The 25,618-nt window shown below is 46.3% G+C and overlaps 1 protein-coding gene across 1 annotated transcript in view; it reads left to right on the forward strand.

Moving 5' to 3' along the window:
- The window catches only part of LOC144783321 (uncharacterized), a 234,512-nt gene extending 212,447 nt beyond the window's left edge, over window positions 1-22,065 (forward strand). Inside the window, exon 4 of the mRNA XM_078662356.1 lies at window positions 21,383-22,065. Coding sequence (XP_078518482.1) covers window positions 21,383-21,541 — 159 coding nt within the window. The 3' untranslated portion in view covers window positions 21,542-22,065. The remainder of the gene's footprint in view (window positions 1-21,382) is intronic.
- The last annotated feature ends 3,553 nt before the right edge of the window (window positions 22,066-25,618 follow it).

Raw genomic sequence — 25,618 nt, forward strand, 5'->3', positions numbered from 1 at the left:
TTTTAGGGTTTATGGTAGTGTAGGGGTGGGAGTAGTGTGGGTAGTGTTGTAGTGTTGTAGTGTTTAGGGTAGTGTAGGGGTGGGACTAGTGTGGGTAGTGTTGTAGTGCAGTAGTGTTTTAGTGTTTAGGGTAGTGTAGGGGTGGGAGTAATGTGGGTAGTGTTGTAGTGTGGTAGTGATTTTGGGTTAGGGGTAGTGTGGGGGTGGGAGTAGTGTGTTGTGTAGGTGTAGGGGTAGGGATGTCACTTACCTTGCAAACTTTTACTACGAGTATTGGTTTACCACGCATGCCTTTGCGTTGTTATGGCATGCTTGGTAAAGGCATACTCGTGGTAAAAGTATGCGATGAAATGGCATGCGATGTCATTGACATCGTAAAAGTAATACCCGCGTTGTAATGGCACGCATGGTATTACTATGCGATGGATGTAATGACATACATCCGAAGGCAGGGACCTGCAAGAGTGAGATAACAGGGAAGGGAGTGTCTTGTAGTGGATTAAAGAGGATTGGGGTGGATTCCAGATGACACTGCCTTGGTTTTGGCGTTCTGACTTTTTATCAGCTGGGGGCTTCTAAACACAGCTATGGGCACAGATAAAAATTCCTTTACAAATTAAGCACTGGCCAAGCTAGTGAAACTTACTTGGAGCAGCCACTTTGTCCTCTGGTTCCCGTTATCATTGGGTCTAATTCCTCTTGCTGTTATCTAGGCCCCTTTAATAGCGTTTGTTTGAAAAGTGGAAGTAATATTTGATGCTGGACTGGAGGTTAACTGCTCAATGCCATGCCCCATCCCTGAATTCCAGCTCTGAACAATAAGTCACACTGCCTGAATTGCTCAAGTAAGTATTAATTAGGGAAGCCAGTTAGCGTAATGAGTTCTGAGCCTGGCACACAAGGAGAGGCAGGATGAAGTGCAAAGTTGTGTTGTAGCCACACTTATTAACCCCTTCGACGCTCATGACGAGCTGGGCTCGTCATGAGGTAGCCTCCTCGCACGCTCATGACGAGCCCAGCTCGTCATGTAAAGTGCGCTTTTGCAAAATCCAGCGTACGGGGGGAATCATGCCGCACGCATGCGGTTAACACAACTGTTCCTACATGTGGTTCATTAAAAATGAGAAAATGCTAGCAATAGTTGTTCATGATTATAAAAAAAAATACAAGGGACAAAAAACTAAACATGGCAATGCGGTTTTGCACCAATGCACCTTTACATTTTTTCAGTAAAATATTTGGCAAATAGATAGGGGAGCCAGGCAACTCGGTCGGTGCACTTCCATCTTTCCGCTTGACAGGCCGAGTTTGTTGCCTCGCTATCTCAGTACTAATGCTTCTCTATTTGTACACTAGTCGTGCTGAACTCAGTAATTGTTCTTGTTTCTATACAAGGTGCTAATACAAGGTGCTGATTCTGAGAGGCTGTTCCAAACAAATGTCCAAATTCATGAACACTTTGCATTAGTTTTGTATAATAAAAATAAAGCAATCGGTGCAAAGTTTTTTGATTTGTAAATGTACTTTTCAGCCCAAAACATGCTGGGAAGTAGCTACAAAGTAATCCACTATATTGCCTCAAAGTGACATACCATGGGTGGTATATGGGCGTTCCCATACAACCGCCCAAGGAAAGTGGGGGCCGCTCAGCCCCCACGCACACATGGCTGTGCCCGGCCCCCCCCTTCGGCCAGTCCTGGTTGGTCGCGCGTCCCGCCCTTGTCCCGGAAGCAGTTTTGCGCTTCCGGGTCAAGGGGGGCGGGACCGCGACCTAGGAGGGGTTTAAGAGCCTGTGGAGCGCGGGAAGCGGCCTCTTTGCGCCCGCGCTTCCCAGGCTCGCTCCTTGCCCCGCTGTGGGCAATTTTAATTTTCTCCTTTATTTTTCAGATTGTGCGGTATCGAAGCGGCGGCCGAGGGCGAGGCAGTATCTGCGTCCGCGGGAAGGAATTTTGTCCCTTTTGTCTCTCTTCAGGTGTCGGAGGTTGCGCGACGGCTGACACGACAGGAGACGCTCGGGAGCGGCAAACGAGGCCGGGGATCAGCTGTCCTGGATTACGGGCGGCCCTGACCGAGCAAGTCGGGCGTACAGGCACGGCGTGAGGGGGGTATCTCAAGTCTATCGGGGCGCGAGGTAGGTGAAGGGGTAGCGGGGGCGGCCGCTGATCAAGGACCGGCTCAGAGGAGCGAGCGGGGGCGAAAGCGGAGAGTTGTGTGCAGGCACTTTGTTTGGGCTAATTTTAGTTACGAAGCGAAGCAGGGTCGGCTTCGGCAGGGACTGGAGGGGAGACCACAGGTTTCCTAATAGAAGCACAGGAGTGGTAGCAATCGGTAGCAGACTCCGTTTTTTATTGTGTGGGAATTTGTTTTGAGGACAAAATGTTATGAAGCTGGCCAGGGTTAGCTCATTTTAATAATGTATGGGGACAACACGCTCTCATCAAATGCAAATAAAGTTTAGGAATAAACAGTTGTCCTCCTATACCAGTGGCAGTAATTTGTTGTGTAAGAGGGCAGGGGTGTGTGAGGTTTTATTGCGAATCGCCACAATCCGGTTTTAACGAATTTTTCGTCATAGGAGCTACAGACAAGGATCGCTGCGGACCGGGTAGCTGTGGTGCTCGCGGTGGACGGCGGATCCTGAGGACGCGGGCAGGCCTGCATTTCACTGCTTCTGGCGGGCCGCTGGGCTAGAGTTTGCTCACCTAAACACTCCAGGCTAGCTGGGGTGTGCGGTCACAGTTGCGTGGTGTCTACGGCCAGCTCGTGAGCCTCCAACTTGGTCAGGTACGGAGCACGGCGTGCTCATAAGTAACCTATTGTGTAGTGTAGGTGCAGGGCAACATGTCTGCCAGACGGGGTGCAGGGAATACGAGTGTGGAATTAATGTTTCAAACAATGATGCGCAGGATGTCAGCAATGGACAAACGATTGGGGAAGGTGGATAAGTTGGGTAAGACCCTGGCAGAATTGGGAGCGAGGGTGGATGACCAGGCAGGCCCATCGGGAAGGCCTAAGCGGACCATAGTGCCCCCCAAACCAAGGGGGGAATTTGAGACACCACCCAAACGTGCCAGAACTAAGAAAGTGGGTGGTCGCCCCCCCAGGTCCGGTGAGGGTGGGGGGTCCCTGAGTCCAACCCCTAATATACTGCCTGTGGGTCCTAGTGCACCAATTCCTATCCCCCCACCCCGGCGGGTGTTCCAGCCCCTGCTCCGCAACCACCACCAGTGAGTGTGCCAGTAGCGCCTGGCGTGCCACCGACTGCCCCGGCCCCCCTTAATATCCCTGCGCCAGTCGCACCGGCGACCGGCCCTGTCCCGTCATTTGTCCCACCGGTCACTCCAGCTCCGGGACCAGTGCCGCCCGAACTGGCAGCACAGATAGCGGCGGTACTTCCTTGGTTGGGGATTGGGGGAGTGTTACCTGCTGCAGCAGATCCCTCGGCAGAGGCCCAGAAAATGGTTGCTCAAATATTGTTGGCTACGGGCGGGAATGGCACCCCAAGTGCACCGATTTCTCCCCAAACAGGTCCAGCGAACAATGGTGAGGCAGTCAAGACAGTGGACGCAAAACAGCCCACCGAAAGTGGTAAGGAGGTAGCCCTGCCGGTGCTGGGCGAGGGCACAATTCCCTCCAGGGGGGAGTGTTTAGCGCAGCATGTATCTCAAAGTGTGAAGGAGTTAATCTGGGCAGACAAATATGTTAATATTTTTTCGTTATTGATCGACAACAGGGAATGGGACTATGCAAAATCTCAGAAGGATATGATGTTGCCTAGTGAGTGGCGATCGCAACTGTACAAGTTTAGGGTGGAAGAGACACTTGTCAATTGGATCAGGGCCTTTTCGGTGTATAGTGCAGTGATTGGGGAACGCTTCCCAGGTATGCAAACTGTGATGGCCTGCTATCAGAGCAGGATTACAATGTACCATGAGAATCATGGGGGGGATGCATGGAAGGAGTACGACATAGCCTTCAGGAAATCAAGGGAGTTCAAAAAGTCATTATCTTGGGACACGGTCGATTCCATTTCCTGGCATTCCAAGTTTGAGAAGGGTCAGGCCGCAAGTACTAGTGCCTCCGGTAACAAGGGGTATTCCCCCGGACCCCAGTAGCCCTTTCAGCAGCCCTTTCGACCAGCGCAAGGGGGGGAGTTGGGCAACAAGTCCAGAGGTAGTGCAGGCGGGACAGGAGTGTGCTGGGATTTCAATAGGCGGACGTGCAACAGGGCACCGGGCACCTGCAAATTCAGGCACGTGTGTAACTTATGCGGCCACCCGTCCCACCCAGAGACTACATGCCGGTCAAAGGGCAATGGGTCTGGCAACAGAGGGAGGAGGAGACCTGAATAACATAATTCAGCCCCTGGTGGCGCGTTCCCCTATTTTGGTGACGGCTATGATTCCCTGGCGCAACAGATACCCTAATCACACTTCCGCTAGGATGTTACAGGAGGGTTTCACGCATGGTTTCCGGATTCCGGCTGTGGGTTACACCGGGGCACCGCAGTGTAAGAACCAGTTGTCAGTTCAGAACAACCCCAAGGTGGTAGCGAACAAAATAGAAAAGGAGCTGCGCCTAGGTAGGGTAGCGGGGCCTTTTTCTGACATCCCTGTTCAGAATTTTGTGTGCTCACCTTTAGGAGTGGTACCTAAGAAGGAAAAGGGCGAGTTTAGGCTAATACACAATTTGTCGGCACCTAAGGGCTTATCTTTGAATGAAGCAATTGATGAGTCAATTTGTAGCGTGAAATATGCATCCTTTGACCAGGCGGTGGAAATGTTGAGGACTTTGGGCCCTGGGGCACTGATGGCCAAATCAGATATTGAGTCAGCCTTTAGACTTCTCCCGGTGCACCCGGCAGATCAGCGCCTCTTGGGTTTCTCCTTCGAAGGTAAATACTACATGGATAAGTGCACAGCAGCGGTGCGTCCATTGGGGCGTAGGGGCGTAGCCCCACAAGCCCCATGGACGCGCTGCTGCAATAAAATAAACTGGTGTGACTGTCACTGTGTGTTTAAAATGTTCGAGCGAGCGCCGCCGGGAATCACCCGAGTTTTCCAGGAGTGGGGAGTGCAGGGGGGCTGCGCAGCTTGAGTGACAGTCCACGACCACGTGACGCACTCAGCTGCAGCAGCAGACAGCCAGCCAAGGTATATAGCGCGCAAGTGACTTGCAGGGCAGAAACTTGCCTGCGCATGCGCATCAGTGTTTCCCCATAAGGGGGTGCTTGTTTAAACTGGTCGCAGCCCCCGGCTTCACAAAGGCGACACAGGGCGAGCATTCATGTGCCCCCCCAGGCGCCAGGATTGGCTGGTCACCGCAGGGCAATCCATTATTGGATGCCGCGCGTGACGTCAGATCCTGATCCAGCCTCTCTAGTGTCTACCCGCCATTAACGAATGCGAGTATTCCTGGCAGAAGGAATTGGGACTGGCCGAGGGAGAAAAACCATGGGGTGTATATCCAGCTTGGGGAGGGAGAGGAGAGGGGTGAGTGTATTCTGTATATATTTACTAGATATTGATAATCATGCTGTGCTGCTACTCGCCAGCTTAACTCCTCCTCAGTACGTCCAGGCAGTGCTCCGTGGGCCGCCTCCGGTGCTCTCTCTGGCTGCCGGCTCTGATTTGCGGACTCTGCCTTCGGTGCTTGCCCTAGTAGCTGGGATTCCTGTGGGCTGGCAGCCTGGTGGCGCCGCCATGCCCTGCGCTCGATTATTTGACCTCGCTCTGCTCACAGGCTGATTCTATATATAGTGTACAGCAGTCGGACTGTTTAGTGACGTCTTGCTTATGACAGCATTTTCATTTGAATATTGGATTCAGAAGTTGTAGGACAGTTGTAGAGGGCTGCACGTTGCCTGAACTAATGGTTTGTGCTAAAGGAACCCGGCTAGTGGGTGGAATCATACGGTATAACGCGCAATGAAAACTTCAGGTGTAGATATGTCCACATGGAAGGCAGAATGACCGGGGCAAGGAGGTGTGGCCACTGAGAGCAATTGATTTAGACCAACCCTGCAGGCACTGACTGAGGTACTCATTAAATCTTACAGCAATCAGCTGGGGTTAGCAGGTGGCCTCTGCCTGCAGAGAATCCGCAGGGAAGCTTCCCAGCCCAAATTACTCATTCACCCAGCAAACCAAGCGTTGATGAATGCACCAAGCATGTGCTCGCTGTTGGGTGTACTGACTTGAATGTGAGTGAGAAAAGGTGCGCTGGGGAGCATCGGACAAGAAGGCCTTCAGGTTGTCTGTGGCGGGAGACATTTGAGGGAGACAGTCATTCACATCAGGACCTGCTGAAGAGGCGGGCATAAAGAGTACCGATCGTACATGTTTCATTTAGTTTGCTTTGTAAACATTCACGAATGGTGGACGTAAATGCAGTTATCCGTAGTTTTTTCATTGTTTCGGCAGTGAGCTTAGAGACATCAGGGAAGAGGAGGCTGGGAGCCCCAGCATCGTGCAGTTGGTCATTCTTGTTCCAGTGGCGAGGTTGAGAGGTGCATATCTTGTAGTAAGTAGGTCATTGCACGAGGGATGATGCTGAGAGATTGCACAACTTGCAATTTTCATTATTGTATCAGGAATGACAAGGCCTAGAGCTTCCACGCCTTTCATAGATTATTCTTGTTACAGGGCGAAGTTGAGAGCCTCTGTTCCCTGTAGACCGTTAACACTGTTCTGGAGGTCATGGTGAGGAAGAGGGAGGGGCTTACATTCGTTTTAAGTTATTAATGTTCCAGAAATTATCGTGACTAGGGTTTGCAAACATTGTAGGCTGCCTTTGGTGCTCAAGGCACGCAGTTGGAAGATTTCCGACCTTGTATAATTACTGCTTTCGGAAGGATGCTTATCGCTTGTGCACCTGCTAGAGATATATATTGCTCTATGGAGGAAGCAGAGAGCTTGCACACCTTGTAGGAGGTTATTATAGCATGCATTATGCTGACAACTTGGTTAATATTATTCCAAGGATGAAGATGCCCTGACCTTGCTCAATTTATAGTAGGTTATTGTGGATCCATGGAGGATGGGGCTGTGATTGTGCACATTTTTTTGTGAGCTATAGATGAGGGTCCAGGGATGATGATGATGTTGGGAGCTTGCACACATTGTAGATTATTTCCCCAGGGATGAGCATGTTGATAATGAAGCTGAGAGCTTGCAGTAGGAGGCTATTATATCACTTGTGATTCGGACAGTTTGCAAACATGCTCGCTTGCTATTTGGTTAATATTATTCAGCGGATCATGATATTTGGAGCTTGCACATTTTATAGTTGGTTATTATGTTGATTCATGTATGATTGGGCTGGGACTATGCACGCTTTTTGCATGATGAAGCTTGCACACTGTATAGTGGGAATGCACAGGTTGTTAGGGGTTATATTATGCACAAGGCTGACGACTTGCAAACATGCACACATACTAGGCTAAAATTATTCCAGGGAGGATGATGCATAGACCTTGAACATCACATAGGTTATTATTGGAACATGGAGCTGGGCGTGCTTAGTGGAGAAGTGTGGCTCAATGGTTAGAGCGGCAGACCCTGATGCAGAAGTCTAGCCCGGGACCAGGGGCCCGGGACCAGGGTTCAATTCCCCGCCTCGGCGGGTCTTGGGCTCAAAATTCCATGGACCTGATAATTCTCGCCTCAGTGCCTATTCCAATCATGGAGTCCCACTCTGCAACTCTGGGCAATAGCTTGCTTAATCTCCACCACGGCCCCCACAACGCCAAGGATGCCTGTCCTCCACCTTGGGGGTGCCCAGGAGTGGACGCCTGACAGGGAAAGCCAGGATGGGGTCCACAGCGGTATTCGTACAAGCGCCTTGAGACCCTTGCGGGTGAGTAGTGCGCTATACAAGTATCAATTTACAATTTACATATGCATTGTAAATGAAATTGCACCACGAAGGCTTGCACACATATAGTTTGTTATAACAACAGGAATGAGGTTTGGATCTTGCACACCTTGTGGTATTTTATTGCATTAAGGATGAGGATGAAAACTTGTGCACTTTGTGGTTTGTTATTAAATCGAACATGAAGCTGAAAACATGTACGTCATATATGCCACGATACCAGGGATGGGGCTGAGAGCGTGCACATCTTGGATGTAATTAAATATTGGAGTCTTTTCCTTTATCAAAAATGTTTGTCATTCTCGGTTGCTCTAACAAGGCAAAAATAATGTAAATCTAAGACTAGGAGTAACTTCCCCTTGTGAACGCTGAAAGTTAGACTTTGCCTCTGCTTTAAACATTGTCTTGGGTTAAAAACCAGGAGCTTTGAAACCAACTCACTTTACTGGATGATTTACAGTTTTCTATTATAGGATGTCGTCTGAAGGGGTGTACGCTCTCATTACATATGATGGGATCTAGTACTGTGCTAGCGATCAAACATGGCATCTTCAGCTCGGCCTCCATTTTTAGCTGAGACGTTTGTGGTAGGCTAATGTTGTTACCCTGTAATCTCCCACTCCAGGGCAGTCCCAGGCTCCATGTACCTGGTGGTAGGTTTCTAGTCCGGTACTGGGTTCACCGTGCATGTCACTTGATATCCAGGCTGGCATTGGGATGCGTGAACCTGCAGGTTTCCACCCGGCACTGTGCTCACCACAGGCGTCTGTATGTTTCAGTCCTGGTACTGGTCTCCTTATGCACATCTATTAGTTTTTATACGGCCTCCGGGCTCACTGTGCACAGCAGAGGTTTCCATTTGGCACTGGGGTCACTGTGCTTCTGTAGGGGTCTATCCAGCCTCCAGGCACAGAGCTCACTATAGTGTCTTCCATCCGGCACTGAGCCTCTTGGGTTTCCATCCGGCACTGAGCTCTCCAGGTGCGTCTTATATGGGCTCTGTGCACAGCTGTAGTTTCCATCTGGCACTGGGATCACTATGTGCTTCTGTAGGTGTCTATCCGGCCTCCAGGCACTGGGCTCACTGTAGTGTCTTCTATCTGGCACTGAGCCTCCTGGGTTTTTATCCAGGACTAGGCATACTATGCACTCTGTAGGTTTCCATCTGGGGACTGTGCTCACCTATGCACCACTAGCTAGTTGTATTCCAATACAGGAAGACCCATTTCACTTCACGAGTTGTAGCGTTGCCTTCTAGCAGCACTGCTAATGGAGCTTTGCACAGATCTGTGCCGGTGCACTTTATTGAAATACAAAAAAACCCGGGGGTCTAGAGTCGCAACAAAACTATGCTCTCTATGGACTGTACTCTTCAATTCCGTCTATAAAGTACTAGAATAGATAACTGTCCATTTTGAAGATTTACATTCCAACGCACAAGACCACTAGTAACGGTAGGTGAGACCCAAAATCCAGATGGATTACCATCAAAATTCTTGTTAGTGATCTAATTTTATCATCTGGCCATCCACAGTACAAGGCTGGAGAGTCTCTAGATCATATGAGACTTATTCCAGTGCCGTCTGGTAGGACTGGGGTCAAACCCACAATCACATGTTGACCATGCGTGGGATCACTAATTAGAAAAAAGGAACCAGAAAGTGCAGTGCAATAAAGTGATAATATTAAAAAGGAATAGAGGAATTACAATAAGAAAACTTTAATAACTGTAAGCCTCTTTCAGTTAAAAACCAGAACAGTGCAAAATGACAGTATAAACAAATGACTGTTTAGGGGCCAACATGTTTCTTCCTACACGGGGAATCACTCCCTAGGCTTTCATCAGGGCCTTTGTTCTTAAATATTTTTGCTACTGCAAGTGAAGAATGTGCTCTAAATTACACAAAACGAAAACAGTGACACTATAAAGGATATATATTCTTTTAGTCCTCCATGTCAGCTGGTGTAACAATCACCTACAACAAAAAAATGTACAGTGGTATAGTGGTATTGGAAATGTAACGCTGTATAACAATAAAGAAGGACTGCAGAAATTCCTTACTCACCCTTCTTGGCAGGGGAAGCACCTCACCTCACCTGGACCATGCTCAGAGTAAGGGAGGCCACGCTCTAAGGATAAGAAAGAGAAGGGGAACCCAGAAATCAGACCCAGAAAACGACTGTGCTTATCTGTCCTGAAAAAGTCCCCTCCAAAGTAACTTAACTAAGAGGTTAAAGTCTCTAGAACCTCTGACCCTCCCAGCTCAACCTATAGCCTTTAGGCAATAACAATAAGTTTTTGTCAGCATGAAAAGTGTGCACAGACTCACCTCTCCGTCGTTGCCCCGAACTGATTCTGAGGTTGGGGGAGGCGACGCTATAAAGGAGTGTCTGGTTATTTGTAAAGTAAAGGTTGCCTAATTGTCCTATAGGCACTCGTTTTGTTCATTATGCGTATGGGTTGGCTGGCTCGATGGAATTCTAGACAGCCAGTCTTCACGCGAGGTTTTATCAAACTAACCCAAAGTTAACAATGATAATAATAACAACTTATCCGTTTTTCACTGGACGTTATATCAATCTTTCGTGAAAAAAGCGATCGTAAAAACAAACAAACAAACCGGCAGTGTAGTCTCGCTCCGTCTGTGTGTTTACATCGCGTGTCATCGCGAGAGCTTGGTATACTCGCGAGATCTGCTTAGAACTACACAATACTGAAAATTGTAGTTCTTGCTGTGATGTGAAGACATAATCGGCAATAAGACAGTGAAATCGGAAAATACATAACGTCTAGTATTTTCGAGTATTTATCTCGCCAGTTATCGAGAGGTCTATGTTAGAATACACCAAACTAAAAACTGCAAATTTCGACAAATCAGATTCAGATGTAATCAAATCTGATGCCCATCAATTGGTAATGCTGCATAGGTGATTTAAAGACCACTTCTGTGATCAGGCTTGTGCACCTTACTACCTACAGGTCGTATCTATTCATAGTTTCTTAAAATAGATAAAACTGTCAGTGGATCCCAAAAGATGTACATAAGACTATGTTAGTTTCTGGATGTCATACCAATATCTCAGCAGTATCTCTGAGAAACGTCAGGTAAATATGACTATGCTCTAGGATCTCTCAAGTATTGGATCAGAGCGTAGTCCATGAAATGTCATCATTTAAACCCTGGGAGTCTGAGGATAATTTGAAAATCCATTTTTGTTCTTTCACAAATAGATATCTTGATCTATCCCCAATGTATGAGGGTATGAAAGGCTTCTCCAAAACCGTCCAGGTGAAGTCAGTTTCATTATGATTATGCTCGATGAAGTGTTTAGTGAGTTTTGAAACACTCTTCTTACAACGAAAAGTACTTTTATGCTCTAGCATCCTAGTGCGTACTTTTCGTGTAGTCATCCCTACATAATGTTCATGACAGGAACATGTTAGCAAGTAGATTACATGCGAACTATTGCAGTTTGTGAAATTTTTCAAGATCCAAGGGCGATCTGTACCTATATCAATTTGGGTGGCTTTTGTAGTTTGAGGACACATTGTACAGTTGCCACATGGATAGTGTCCAGTGACCGCTGCATTGTTCCAGAGTGTGCCAATTGGTCTTTTGGGTACCTCTCTAGGACGTGTATGTACCAACCGATCTCGTAAATTGGTAGATCTTTTGAAAGAAAATAGTGGTGATTCTATTTTTTCATTGCCAAAATTTAAGATTTTCCAGTTCTGCCTTACTATGCGTTGTAGTTGATTAGACTTGGTGTTGTAAGTTGTCACCAAAGTTAGTCAATCTAAAGGTGGTTTAACTGCACCGACTTCCAGCAGTGCATCACGATGATTGTTAGCTGCCCGTTTCCAAGAGCGAGTAATCAACTTCTTAGGGTAGTGCCGTGCTAGAAGTTGTTTAGATAGCCCTTCGGCATGATTCTGAAAGGTAGTGGATGTAGAGCAATTCCGACGTACCCGTAGAAATTGCCCATAGTGCAAATTGTCCCTTAAGGACTTGGGGTGTTGGCTCTCATACAAGAGCAGAGAGTTCCTGGACAATGGTTTTTTATAGAGCTCAGTCTCAAGACCATTGACGGTTACAAAAATGGACAAGTCTAGAAAAGAGATTCTTTCTTTGTTGCTTTCCACAGTGAACCTCAAAAAACGATTCCGAGTGTTCAGCCACTGGTGGAACTCCATAATAGATTGTTGGTCTCCTCGCCAAATGACGAGGATATCATCTATATAGCATTTCCACCAATGGATGTGTGCCCTGAAAGGGTTGTTAGGAGTCAGGACACACTCTTGCTCAAAAGCATGGACGTACAGATTCGCCAGGCTGGGAGCAAAAATGCTCCCCATGCTGGTGCCGGAGATCTGTAGGTATGTGGTGTTTTCGAAACTGAAGAAGTTCTCTTTCATAGCCAGCTTTGCTAAGGCCATAATGAAAGGTACAGGTGTTATTGAGTCCAGGTTCGCCTCTTCCAGAATTCTCATGATTGTATCGAGAGTCTCATCCTGCGGGATGGAAGTGTAGAGTGATTCTACGTCTAGTGAGACCAGGTAGGTATGCGGTGTAATGTTATGCAATGTCATATGATAAAATTTCGTCCTTAGGCCTTTTTTCCACGCATACAGGAAATGTTAATATGTAGAATTTTACTGGTGCATTAACTATTTTCCTTAGGCCTTTTTTCCCTCTTAGGTTAAAAAATGTCGTATTTATTATGTGGATCTGGCGGTAAGGTCATAATCGGTGAGCAGCAATTTAAGGTCCTTAGGGGGGGTGGTCCCACTCACGAAAGGGGCCGCCCAGGGGGAGGGGCCACTGGTTTTTCCCAGAACTTCAGGGGCAGGATATCCATTGCTTAGAAGGGTGCCGGGGAGGGAGTCACGCTTTCCTCAGACTGGTAGCCACCTCTCACATACACTATGACGTCATCAAGGGGCGCGAGTGTAAGGGCCCTCCTGTTATGGTTAAATGGAGTTCACGGAGCGCACGCGGGTAAACGGGCCCTTGTTGCGCATGCGCATCTCGGACGTGAGAGCGTAGCTGGTAAAAGGATCTGACACCGGTTAGCGACCTTGCCGTAGGACCAGAAACTACGGGGCTTTCAGGGTAGGCGAACTGGTGGCAGCCAACAAGCTAGATAGGGAAGGTGGCCTTCAGCTGCGTGACGTCAGCATTCGGGACAACACGATGCGGGTTACCATTCGGAAATCCAAGACTGATCAGGAGGCCAGGGGTCAGACTCTGATCTTACACCGAACGCTGAATAACCTGTGCTGCCCAGTGTCACATGTGGAGGCGTTAATTAAGCAGCGCGCACGGGAGCTTGATGGAGCATTGCTCATGCATAAGGATGGTACCCCTTTAACCAGGTTTCAGTTCCAGAGAGTATTAGCCATGAGTATTGCCAAAACAGGTTGTGATCACAAAGAATTTGGGACACATTCTTTCCGGATAGGGGCAGCCACTGAGGCCACTGCAAGAGGGTTGAATGTCAGTAGCGTGAAGAGGATTGGGAGATGGTCTTCCAATGCCTATAAGCGGTATGTGCGGTTGCACATGTTGTAAGGGTCAGTCGCCGGCCCTCTGATGCCTGCCTTTTTCTCCTATTTATTTCTAGTTTCTCGGGCCTGTGATGCAGGACGGGAATTACTAAAGGACCAGCAAGACCAACCATAAACATCCCGGCAATGGCAGGAAGACAAACGGAGGATGAATGTAGTATGGGTAGTCGGTCACTCTTATGTAAAACGTGCTAAACCAATTTTCCTTGCAGGAGTGGGTAGCCGGAGGGCGGAGTTTGGGAGCTTCAAGGTCTCTTTCCATGGCAGAGGAGGGCTTCGCCTCAGTCAGCTTAGGGGTTTCATGTCAGATCTACTCCAAAGACACACCTCACCACCTTCAGTGGTCATCCTGCACCTGGGGGGGAATGATTTAGTGGATTTGGGCAGAAGGGTCCTGTTGGAAGAAATCATCTCAGCGGCAGGGTGGCTGGCGAAACTGTTACCGGATTGCACTATTGTATGGTCACAGTTGATACCGAGGCTGCAGTGGAGGGGGGGTGAATTAGTCAGGGCGTTGAATCACTCGGTAAAGAGGGTCAACAACAAACTAGACAAGCTATTTCGAACTCCTTACCTACAAAGTATACCTCATGGTTGCATCTGGGGGGAACAGGTCTATGTGCGGGATGGGGTCCATTTGACAGAGTCAGGGAATGCCCTATTCATAAAAAACATCTTAGCATGGGTAGAAGGTTTTGCGAGGAGGATATGACCTTTCAGTGTAGGTTTGTGGGGGGGGCTAGATAGTCGGTCAACTATGCTGGCCTGTGGCGGTAAGGTCATAATCGGTGAGCAGCAATTTAAGGTCCTTAGGGGGGGGTGGTCCCACTCACGAAAGGGGCCGCCCAGGGGGAGGGGCCACTGGTCTCTCCTAGAACTTCAGGGGCAGGATATCCATCGCTTAGAAGGGTGCGGGGGAGGGAGTCACGCTTTCCTCAGGCTGGTAGCCACCCCTCACATACACTATGACGTCATCAAGGGGCGCGAGTGTAAGGGCCCTCCTGTTATGGTTAAATGGAGTTCACGGAGCGCACGCGGGTAAACGGGCCCTTGTTGCGCATGCGCATCTCGGACGTGAGAGCGTAGCTGGTAAAAGGATCTGACACCGGTTAGCGACCTTGCCGTAGGACCAGAAATTATTAGAAATGCAAATTTAATATCAGGATGTTAGATTCGGTTAGGAACCACGCTGTATTAGAAATTTGTTAAGGTTAGCCCATCATACCTGTGGAAATTGATGTAAATCTAATGTTCTGAAGTTTGCATTTAATAATTATGTATATTTTAATTTTATCAATTTTTTTTATTTTGTTTCATATTTTAATAAATACGGCCGGGGGGTCTCGGGCTCGAGACTCCCTGCCTTCCAAAGAAATTCTGTGTTGGACTGTTAAATGTGTAACGTTATTCTGCATGTTATGGTGGGGGGTGGCGGGCAGTCACGGGCCATGAGGAAAGTGGGGGCCACTCGGCCCCCACGCACACATGGCTGTGCCCGGCCCCCCCCCCTTCGGCCAGTCCTGGTTGGTCGCGCGTCCCGCCCTTGCCCCGGAAGCAGTTTTGCGCTTCCGGGTCAAGGGGGGCGGGACCGCGACCTAGGAGGGGTTTAAGAGCCTGGGAGCGCAGGAAGCGGCCTCTTTGCGCCCGCGCTTCCCAGGCTTGCTCCTTGCCCCGCTGTGGGCAATTTTAATTTTCCCCACCCTCCATCCCCTGGTAGCAGAATTCTTGGAAGGATCCTGGTAGGTATGCGGTGTAATGTTATGCAATGTCATATGATAAAATTTCGTCCTTAGGCCTTTTTCCCACGCATACAGGCAATGTTAATATGTAGAATTTAACTATTTTCCTTAGGCCTTTTTTCCCTCTTAGGTTAAAAAATGTCGTATTTATTATGTGGATCTGGCGGTAAGGTCATAATCGGTGAGCAGCAATTTAAGCTCCTTAGGGGGGGTGGTCCCACTCACGAAAGGGGCCGCCCAGGGGGAGGGGCCACTGGTTTTTCCCAGAACTTCAGGGGCAGGATATCCATCGCTTAGAAGGGTGCGGGGGAGGGAGTCACGCTTTCCTCAGACTGGTAGCCACCCCTCACATACACTATGACGTCATCAAGGGGCGCGAGTGTAAGGGCCCTCCTGTTATGGTTAAATGGAGTTCACGGAGCGCACGCGGGTAAACGGGCCCTTGTTGCGCATGCGCATCTCGGACGTGAGAGCGTAGCTGGTAAAAGGATCTGACACCGGTTAGCGACCTTGCCGTAGGACCAGAAACTACGGGGCTTTCAGGGTAGGCGAACTGGTGGCAGCCAACAAGCTAGATAGGGAAGGTGGCCTTCAGCTGCGTGACGTCAGCATTCGGGACAACACGATGCGGGTTACCATTCGGAAATCCAAGACTGATCAGGAGGCCAGGGGTCAGACTCTGATCTTACACCGAACGCTGAATAACCCGTGCTGCCCAGTGTCACATGTGGAGGCGTTAATTAAGCAGCGCGCACGGGAGCTTGATGGAGCATTGCTCATGCATAAGGATGGTACCCCTTTGACCAGGTTTCAGTTCCAGAGAGTATTAGCCATGAGTATTGCCAAAACAGGTTGTGATCACAAAGAATTTGGGACACATTCTTTCCGGATAGGGGCAGCCACTGAGGCCACTGCAAGAGGGTTGAATGTCAGTAGCGTGAAGAGGATTGGGAGATGGTCTTCCAATGCCTATAAGCGGTATGTGCGGTTGCACATGTTGTAAGGGTCAGTCGCCGGCCCTCTGATGCCTGCCTTTTTCTCCTATTTATTTCTAGTTTCTCGGGCCTGTGATGCAGGACGGGAATTACTAAAGGACCAGCAAGACCAACCATAAACATCCCGGCAATGGCAGGAAGACAAACGGAGGATGAATGTAGTATGGGTAGTCGGTCACTCTTATGTAAAACGTGCTAAACCAATTTTCCTTGCAGGAGTGGGTAGCCGGAGGGCGGAGTTTGGGAGCTTCAAGGTCTCTTTCCATGTCAGAGGAGGGCTTCGCCTCAGTCAGCTTAGGGGTTTCATGTCAGATCTACTCCAAAGACACACCTCACCACCTTCAGTGGTCATCCTGCACCTGGGGGGGAATGATTTAGTGGATTTGGGCAGAAGGGTCCTGTTGGAAGAAATCATCTCAGCGGCAGGGTGGCTGGCGAAACTGTTACCGGATTGCACTATTGTATGGTCACAGTTGATACCGAGGCTGCAGTGGAGGGGGGGTGAATTAGTCAGGGCGTTGAATCACTCGGTAAAGAGGGTCAACAACAAACTAGACAAGCTATTTCGAACTCCTTACCTACAAAGTATACCTCATGGTTGCATCTGGGGGGAACAGTTCTATGTGCGGGATGGGGTCCATTTGACAGAGTCAGGGAATGCCCTATTCATAAAAACATCTTAGCATGGGTAGAAGGTTTTGCGAGGAGGATATGACCTTTCAGTGTAGGTTTGTGGGGGGGGCTCGATAGTCGGTCAACTATGCTGGCCTGTGGCGGTAAGGTCATAATCGGTGAGCAGCAATTTAAGGTCCTTAGGGGGGGGTGGTCCCACTCACGAAAGGGGCCGCCCAGAGGGAGGGGCCACTGGTCTCTCCCAGAACTTCAGGGGCAGGATATCCATCGCTTAGAAGGGTGCGGGGGAGGGAGTCACGCTTTCCTCAGACTGGTAGCCACCCCTCACATACACTATGACGTCATCAAGGGGCGCGAGTGTAAGGGCCCTCCTGTTATGGTTAAATGGAGTTCACGGAGCGCACGCGGGTAAACGGGCCCTTGTTGCGCATGCGCATCTCGGACGTGAGAGCGTAGCTGGTAAAAGGATCTGACACCGGTTAGCGACCTTGCCGTAGGACCAGAAATTATTAGAAATGCAAATTTAATATCAGGATGTTAGATTCGGTTAGGAACCACGCTGTATTAGAAATTTGTTAAGGTTAGCCCATCATACCTGTGGAAATTGATGTAAATCTAATGTTCTGAAGTTTGCATTTAATAATGATGTATATTTTAATTTTATCAATTTTTTTAATTTTGTTTCATATTTTAATAAATACGGCCGGGGGTCTCGGGCTCGAGACTCCCTGCCTTCCAAAGAAATTCTGTGTTGGACTGTTAAATGTGTAACGTTATTCTGCATGTTATGGTGGGGGGTGGCCGGCAGTCACGGGCCATGAGGAAAGTGGGGGCCACTCGGCCCCCACGCACACATGGCTGTGCCCGGCCCCCCCCCTTCGGCCAGTCCTGGTTGGTCACGCGTCCCGCCCTTGCCCCGGAAGCAGTTTTGCGCTTCCGGGTCAAGGGGGGCGGGACCGCGACCTAGGAGGGGTTTAAGAGCCTGGGAGCGCAGGAAGCGGCCACTTTGCGCCCGCGCTTCCCAGGCTCGCTCCTTGCCCCGCTGTGGGCAATTTTAATTTTCCCCACCCTCCATCTCCTGGTAGCAGAATTCTTGGAAGGATCCTGGTAGGTATGCGATGTAATGTTATGCAATGTCATATGATAAAATTTCGTCCTTAGGCCTTTTTCCCACGCATACAGGCAATGTTAATATGTAGAATTTTACTGGTGCATTAACTATTTTCCTTAGGCCTTTTTTCCCTCTTAGGTTAAAAAATGTCGTATTTATTATGTGGATCTGGCGGTAAGGTCATAATCGGTGAGCAGCAATTTAAGGTCCTTAGGGGGGGGTGGTCCCACTCACGAAAGGGGCCGCCCAGGGGGAGGGGCCACTGGTTTTTCCCAGAACTTCAGGGGCAGGATATCCATCGCTTAGAAGGGTGCGGGGGAGGGAGTCATGCTTTCCTCAGACTGGTAGCCACCCCTCACATACACTAAGACGTCATCAAGGGGCGCGAGTGTAAGGGCCCTCCTGTTATGGTTAAATGGAGTTCACGGAGCGCACGCGGGTAAACGGGCCCTTGTTGCGCATGCGCATCTCGGACGTGAGAGCGTAGCTGGTAAAAGGATCTGACACCGGTAAGCGACCTTGCCGTAGGACCAGAAATTATTAGAAATGCAAATTTAATATCAGGATGTTAGATTCGGTTAGGAACCACGCTGTATTAGAAATTTGTTAAGGTTAGCCCATCATACCTGTGGAAATTGATGTAAATCTAATGTTCTGAAGTTTGCATTTAATAATTATGTATATTTTAATTTTATCAAATTTTTTAATTTTGTTTCATATTTTAATAAATACGGCCGGGGGGTCTCGGGCTCGAGACTCCCTGCCTTCCAAAGAAATTCTGTGTTGGACTGTTAAATGTGTAACGTTATTCTGCATGTTATGGCGGGGGGTGGGCGGCAGTCACGGGCCATGTGGGTTTTGACACGAATCTTGGTTTACTAAAAATGACAGGCAGGGATTTGTTTTGCCCCAAAAATGTGCACCTCCTCGGGTCAGATGTAATGTTAGAGCAACGTTTTCTTTTCTCAAAACGTACATCATTTTCCAAATGTGTGCATTTGTTCAGTACTATACAGCACACCTACTGGTGATGTATGCCTGGTGCAATGCAATCTAAAGTGCATCAGAACAGGAAATAAGCAAAAGAGTGGCATATTTAGTAGATATGGCACTGTTCTGCTCTCTCCCTTTCAACTTTGGCTGCTGAGCTGAACTACATTGCATGAATTATTTCTAAATTTGCCCCACAGACTGCAATTTGGGGGAAAATGTGAATATGTGTCTTAGTTTGACATCTCTTCATTGTGACCTCCTGCTCCTAGAGTAACTCCAGCACTGTGAATATTTCCTTTTGCAATTGATAGACTCTAATATGTCCACACTCTGGGGCATATTACCAACAAGTAGCGATAATTATTGCTAAATAGGCTTAGCGACAATTTTTTTTATCGCTGCCTATCGCTGGATATGTTAGCGGATATGTTAGCAACGTTTTTCTCCATTGTGCTAAAATATCCAGCGATAGCGGCGAAATGCGTGAATATCGCTGAGAATACAGCGATATTCACGCATTAGCGACGAAATGCTCTTAGCCATGTTATCCACCTCCCATTGGATAACATGGCTAAGAACTGGTCTGAGCAGGCGTTGGTTTTTGGCGATAGCAGATATATTTCCATTGCTACGCCTGCCTTGCTAATAGGCGATAGCGACGTTAGCGACTGCTTTCAGTCGCTAACAGGTTGGGTACGCCCACTTTGCATGTCATTAGCGATAAATATCGCTGACATGCAAAGCGGGCCCCAAACCGCTCGCTATCGCCTAAAAGCTGTCGCTAACATCAGTTAGCGACAGCTTGCTCATAGAGCGATAGAATTATCGCCGCTTAGCGGCCGAAAACGGCCGCTAAACCGGCGATTATTGCCTATCGCCACCCTTGGTAATATGCCCCTTACTCTCCTGGTTGGAGAAGAGATGGCCTGACTAAATTTGAGGATCTCCTAATTAACTTTAAACAGTATATCATTTTGGCAATAGGTGAACTGACTTCCCACCTAGTCTTGTGCGCATGTCTCCTCCAGAACTGGAAAACTCTGCATGAGGACCTCTCATTGATCTGTCATTGCTTATTTTGCATCAATGAAACTTAGCCAAATAGCTACCAAGGATTTGTAATCCTCACACTTCAGCATTCAATCCATGACCTAGCAAGATTTTTTTTTAGTGACTTTGAGACATTGAGAAATGAAAAGCACATGTGACTTTTTAGTTGGTGGCCTTTGTAGTTTCACCCTTCTTCATGTGCTGACCTACAAGTCACAAATGTAGTAAACGAATGAATGCATTTGTTTTTTCCCCATTGAACTTAGTTGTAATTTGAGAGGTCACTCATCCAAGATGACTCAATAGTACTATTATCCCTTTGAAATGTCACACTTAGTTCACGTTTTTGAGCCCCCAGGAGAAAGACATTACTCACCTTGCAGTGGATCCGCAATGTTACTGGTGAATGAATTGATACAAGATGCATCTTGCACCCATAGTTTTGAAAACAAACTAACTGCTTTCATGCATCAGAGGGGATTAAATGAGGAGATGTGCCACAGCTGCATCCATGAATTAGTTGTGTCATTTTGCAACGTTGGGGGTACCTATATCTTTAATGTAGTCTTAGGGCTTTAACTAACACACTGTACCATCTTCGCAATGTTTTTCTTTTTGCACAGTCGCTGACATACCAGCCCCTTAATTTTTTTTCAGACATAGCCATGCCTTTCTCAATTCCTGCACATACTTTAATAATGTATTCTAAAAACTCTCAAAGGGTCCTACAGCATCATACGGCCAGAGCGATAAAACGGATATCATGTTGACAAATAAAGTACTATATTGAACTATTAAGCAGACATCTGCGATCGATGTATGACATCGTAAGCACTCTTAAAAACATGGAAAGTTAGAAAATCAAGGATTCGAGGTGGGCGAAGCACTCAAGTGCCATAGGAGAAGTAACATTTTAAATTTATGAAACAAAAATTGATCGTCAAGTGTCATTTAATTGTAATTGTGATTGTAAACCTGATTCTTCAAAACGATATTGCTAGATATTAGAGATACAGACTATTGTCTACAGGGCATGGTTACCTTCACATAAAAACAGAGGAGAAGTCAACCTGTCAAAAGCAAGTGTGTGATATACCTCAGAAGAGACTGGGGTCTGGGGAGGGTAATGCACTGTATGTGGTTACTTTATGAGTAAAAAGAAAGAAAGTTCACCCAGTGCAAGACTACAAGATTGGCTAGGCTTAAGACATCAACAGAGGAGTGGGCTGCGATGTCATCTTTGGAGTTAACGACATGCGGCACACAAGGAAGCACTAAGCTCAGGTTAACACCTGAGGACACTGTAGTAGGAAGAAAAGACTGTTAAACTGGTATATTAGACTGCTGATGTATGAAAAGTTTGGTGCCATAAACTTAACTCAAAAGCATTTTTTCTCTCAACTGTTTTTTTATGTAGTGCTTGGAAGGGAACAGCAACTTGACTCAAATCCTCACCAATCTTGAAGAAAATGGAAAAGCGGAAATTGATTTCAGAGAATTTATGGAATTTGTTGGAAATTTTGCAGTTGCAGTTGATTTTACATTCATCAAACTATCTTGTGATGACGAGAATTAATTATGAACTATCATGAAATATTGAATACCAGTGAGTTGTTTCGTCCTTCTAGTTCAATAAAGGGTTATGTTCAACACACATTATCCTTAAAACTCAACGCTGCATCTTTCCAAGTGTTCAGTATCATATCCACTTGCATCCTGTAAGACTGACTGGACCAATTGTTATGGCTCTCATTCATCATTAGTCTTCAGTGTATTTTGCTTAGATCATGTGGGTGACTATATAGATTAACATATTGATGTGTGTATCTCGATAATCCGTCGTTTTGCAGTTCAGGTGCACTGATGGATTGAAAGTGAGCTAGAGTGTTTCAGTTGCTGAGTTTTTCAGACAGCATGTGCCCTGTACTGAAATGTACTAAAATGTCACTACAATCCTATACAACGCAGGTGACTCCATTTGCAGTGGTTATTATTTCAGCCGATGTGGAGTGCCTTCCCTGTTTATTGTGGCAAGATGTGTTGGTTTTTGGCTGAGTTTTGGCTGAGTTTTCATTATTACAACTTTGATACTTTACAAAATAAAATTATTTCTACTATGTTGTTCATTGTATTTATTCTGTTAACACATCTTTGTCAGTTACTGTGAATAAGATCATATCCCACCAGCAACTAAGCTCCAAAAAAATGTGAGGAGAAAGAACACGGTAATCCATTAACTTTTGGGAAGTGTCACAGTCACATGATAAAAATGCCTGTCATTGAACGACCAGCTTCCAATTTATGAGACAAGAAGGTGACTTATCAACAACACCTTCCATGGGTGCAAAGTCACAAAAATTATGCAAAATGGTACAAAGTGTTGATAAAGTATTTACTTTCCAGCGCAAATGTGCCAAATAATAATGTGTCCTTGAGACAGGTGATAAGAAGCAGAAGTCCTTTTATTTAACATACTTTTTCTCTTATTGAATGTGTGCTCTACTGTACAACTTACATAGAATGTGGAAAATGTTTTAAAGTATGCCTAAGCATAGTATTCTGTACCTATGCTGGCCACCACACACTCATCTATTGTGGGCATTCGTGGATATGTCTGATGTGGCATAAAACGTGCTTATGTGCTATTTATATGTGTGGATGTGTGGTGTTTCTGCATTCATGTGTGGAGAGTGAACGTACTCATATATTAATGGAGATGTAGTTAAGGTATTTGTGCCACTGTTTTGCAGTATCAATACAATAGTGTCATGTAGCATGTTGACTTCTGTCAAAGACACAAATGCTATCTTAAGAGCTGTCAATGGGCCTAAAACAGAGAGAAATTAAAGAAATTCTAACTGCCTCTCTAAAATTGACATTTTCATGACTGTAAAGTTAAAAATGGGTATGATTCTTAACTGATATATCAATCGAACGAAATCTTCAAAAGTCATCATGTAAATATGCTGCCCTCCTCCTCCTTGCCGTTTCTCTCCTGCATCTTGCGAGAACTGCGCATGCGCGCGCACATGCACATGTGCATTTCTAAGACGAAATGCGCATGCGCACACTGGCAAGATGCTGGCAAGAGATGGTGAGGAGGAGTAGGGCAGCCCGAGACGCCTCAGTACAGGTAAGTAATGTGTTTATTTCTTTTTAAATTAATCATAAAATGTTTTTTACTAGTGGGGTAGAGGCGGGTGGTGGAGCGGGGCAAAGAGTTTTTTCCCAACTCCGTGGACCTCCTACGCCAGCTGAGCCTGGGGTTATTTAAGACCTTGCAGTGTGGATAACGTTTTTCCCCATTCTGTGTCCTGCATAAACAAGCATTTAGCGCTATTTGTGCTCCCAAATTCTTGTCAGATTATAACTTGTAAACATTGGGATGGCAAGCACTGTTGTTGGATGCAGTTTGTACCCAACATTAAGTCACATTTTTGGGTGCAAATAGGAGTAGGTGCCCAAAATGGGATAAACAGTCCAATAGTAATAAAGACCTACAAATGCTTCACTTTTGTATCTAACTTTGGACGTAGTTCATGTTTCACTAAATCTCTCGAATAGATCATTAAACTTAACATTTTGTCTACTAAATGATGTTAAAACAAACACTTTATTGACAGCATGTTATTGTTAAAACCTTTACCGTGTGTCTCACCACTTATACATATGGATATATACCTAAATGGATCATTTATAAAAATATTTCTAACTGCATTACTGTTTTACGCATTTTTAGCCATATGTCTTTATAGGTCCGAATGTGGTATCACAAACAACGATCAACAGACGTCAGCAAATCCCAAGGAAGAATGTTTCAGCAACACTGTACTTGTAAATATGTATGCATTTAAAATATTAATTTCATAACTTAATCATTACTATTCATGCATTAATACCATCAGCTTTGGCGCGTGATCATCTACATAATGGAAACGAGTTTTGAAGTTAATATCAAGGTTGACCTAAATAACTGCTTGGGAGCTGAGACAAATAAAAGCGACCATTTGATGCTATTTTATTGTTTGTTTTGTTGCCTGGTTTTCTGTGTGCCGCCTGGGACACCCATGCAGGATGAGGACTCATGGACACCATTTCTTTTGTGTCTCGATCAACACCAGCACTTGTTAATGGAAATTCGGTCTGCTTGCTGCAGTTTAGCGGGTACCTGGACTAGCTTTGCTAATCGTATTGTTATATGAAGAGCTTCATCACCTGACTTGTTACATTTTACTCTTAACTCTTCTGGAGTTTCGATTGAGGGTCAGATACTGTTCTGTATTCCACCAGACACTTCTCCACACACTGCTGAAAAGTTTGATCAAGTCTTAATCTATCTCTCACTGGTGCATGAATGTTTATGGTATTACCTTTATTTATGTCTACTGAATGGTCTACTTGTCCTGAGTTTCAACCACTTCCCTTTTCTATCCCTCCACTATCCTTTTCAATCCAACTTATACACTAACATATCCACCACCCAAATAAATTCCATATTTCTGTACACTAATTCCACACTAATCCTGTTTGGCTTCCGGAGTGGCGTTCTACTTGCTGAAAAGCGCTTTGACACTTCATATGGGTAGCAAGCACTATATACTTGCAAACCCTTCCCTTTTCTATCCCTCCACTATCCTTTTTTCGGTCAAAAAACAAACTCACATGTCCACCGCTTAAATTAAGTGCATATCTCTCTATATTAGTTCACCACTAATCCTTTTTGGGTTCCGTAGTAGCGTGCTACTCGCCGAAAAAAGAACTTTGACGCGTCATCAGACTAATACAAACGCTTTATAAATGCAATTACCATTACCACCTGGTTGCATTATTTCACCCATGACATTTACCATTGCATAGCTCCTGAAACTTAAATAACCACCTTTCCTCTTCCTTTTATTAGATCGCTCAGTGGAACGATTTCTTTTGTGCCAAAAACTGACTCCAAATGGTGTTCAGCTGTGGAACACCACTTGCAAAGGAGTCACTGTGTAGTGTAGTTCCTACATTCCCAATAGGCTCTGCGAATTGGAATAATATATCCTATAGATTTGACGTAGGACTTAAGTCAATAGGTCTCTATCGAATATACTAAACTTAATTGTGTGTGCCAGCTAACTCATAGGTCACTAGAAACTTTATAGAATACACAAGAAGGGATTAGTTTCTGACAACCGCATAAACATGACAACTTTGTTTCCCAAGAATAAGAATATCACTCTCAGAGTCGTGGAAACAATAGATAAGTATTTCACTCAGTCAATCGTGCATGCTTAGTTTCTACAGAGTTGCAAATAAATAGTGAGACGGGCGTTTTCAATAAAAGGTTTATTGGACAGTCTTCTTTCTCTTGCAAGAGAGGTGAACTGCTACAATCGTTAGGCAAAATGCAAAGTATAATGCGTACAGCTTAAACAGTAGTATGAAATAATACTGTAAGAGCATTGTATGGTTACTAAGCCATATAAAAATACATACATAAATAACACAGGCTAAAATACTCAACCGGTGCTTCTAAAATACGCCTACCCCAATGTACCTAACCTAGGTATAGTATGAGGGAAGTAGTAAGTATGGTCTTTTGCATAGGTTTAGTTTTGCCAAGAATCAACCAAAGGTTTCTCTAGGTTCTTATCAGCTCCATTCCTTAGAATGA

The sequence above is a fragment of the Lissotriton helveticus genome, chromosome 9, assembly GCF_964261635.1.
Source record: "Lissotriton helveticus chromosome 9, aLisHel1.1, whole genome shotgun sequence".
NCBI lineage: Eukaryota > Metazoa > Chordata > Amphibia > Caudata > Salamandridae > Lissotriton > Lissotriton helveticus.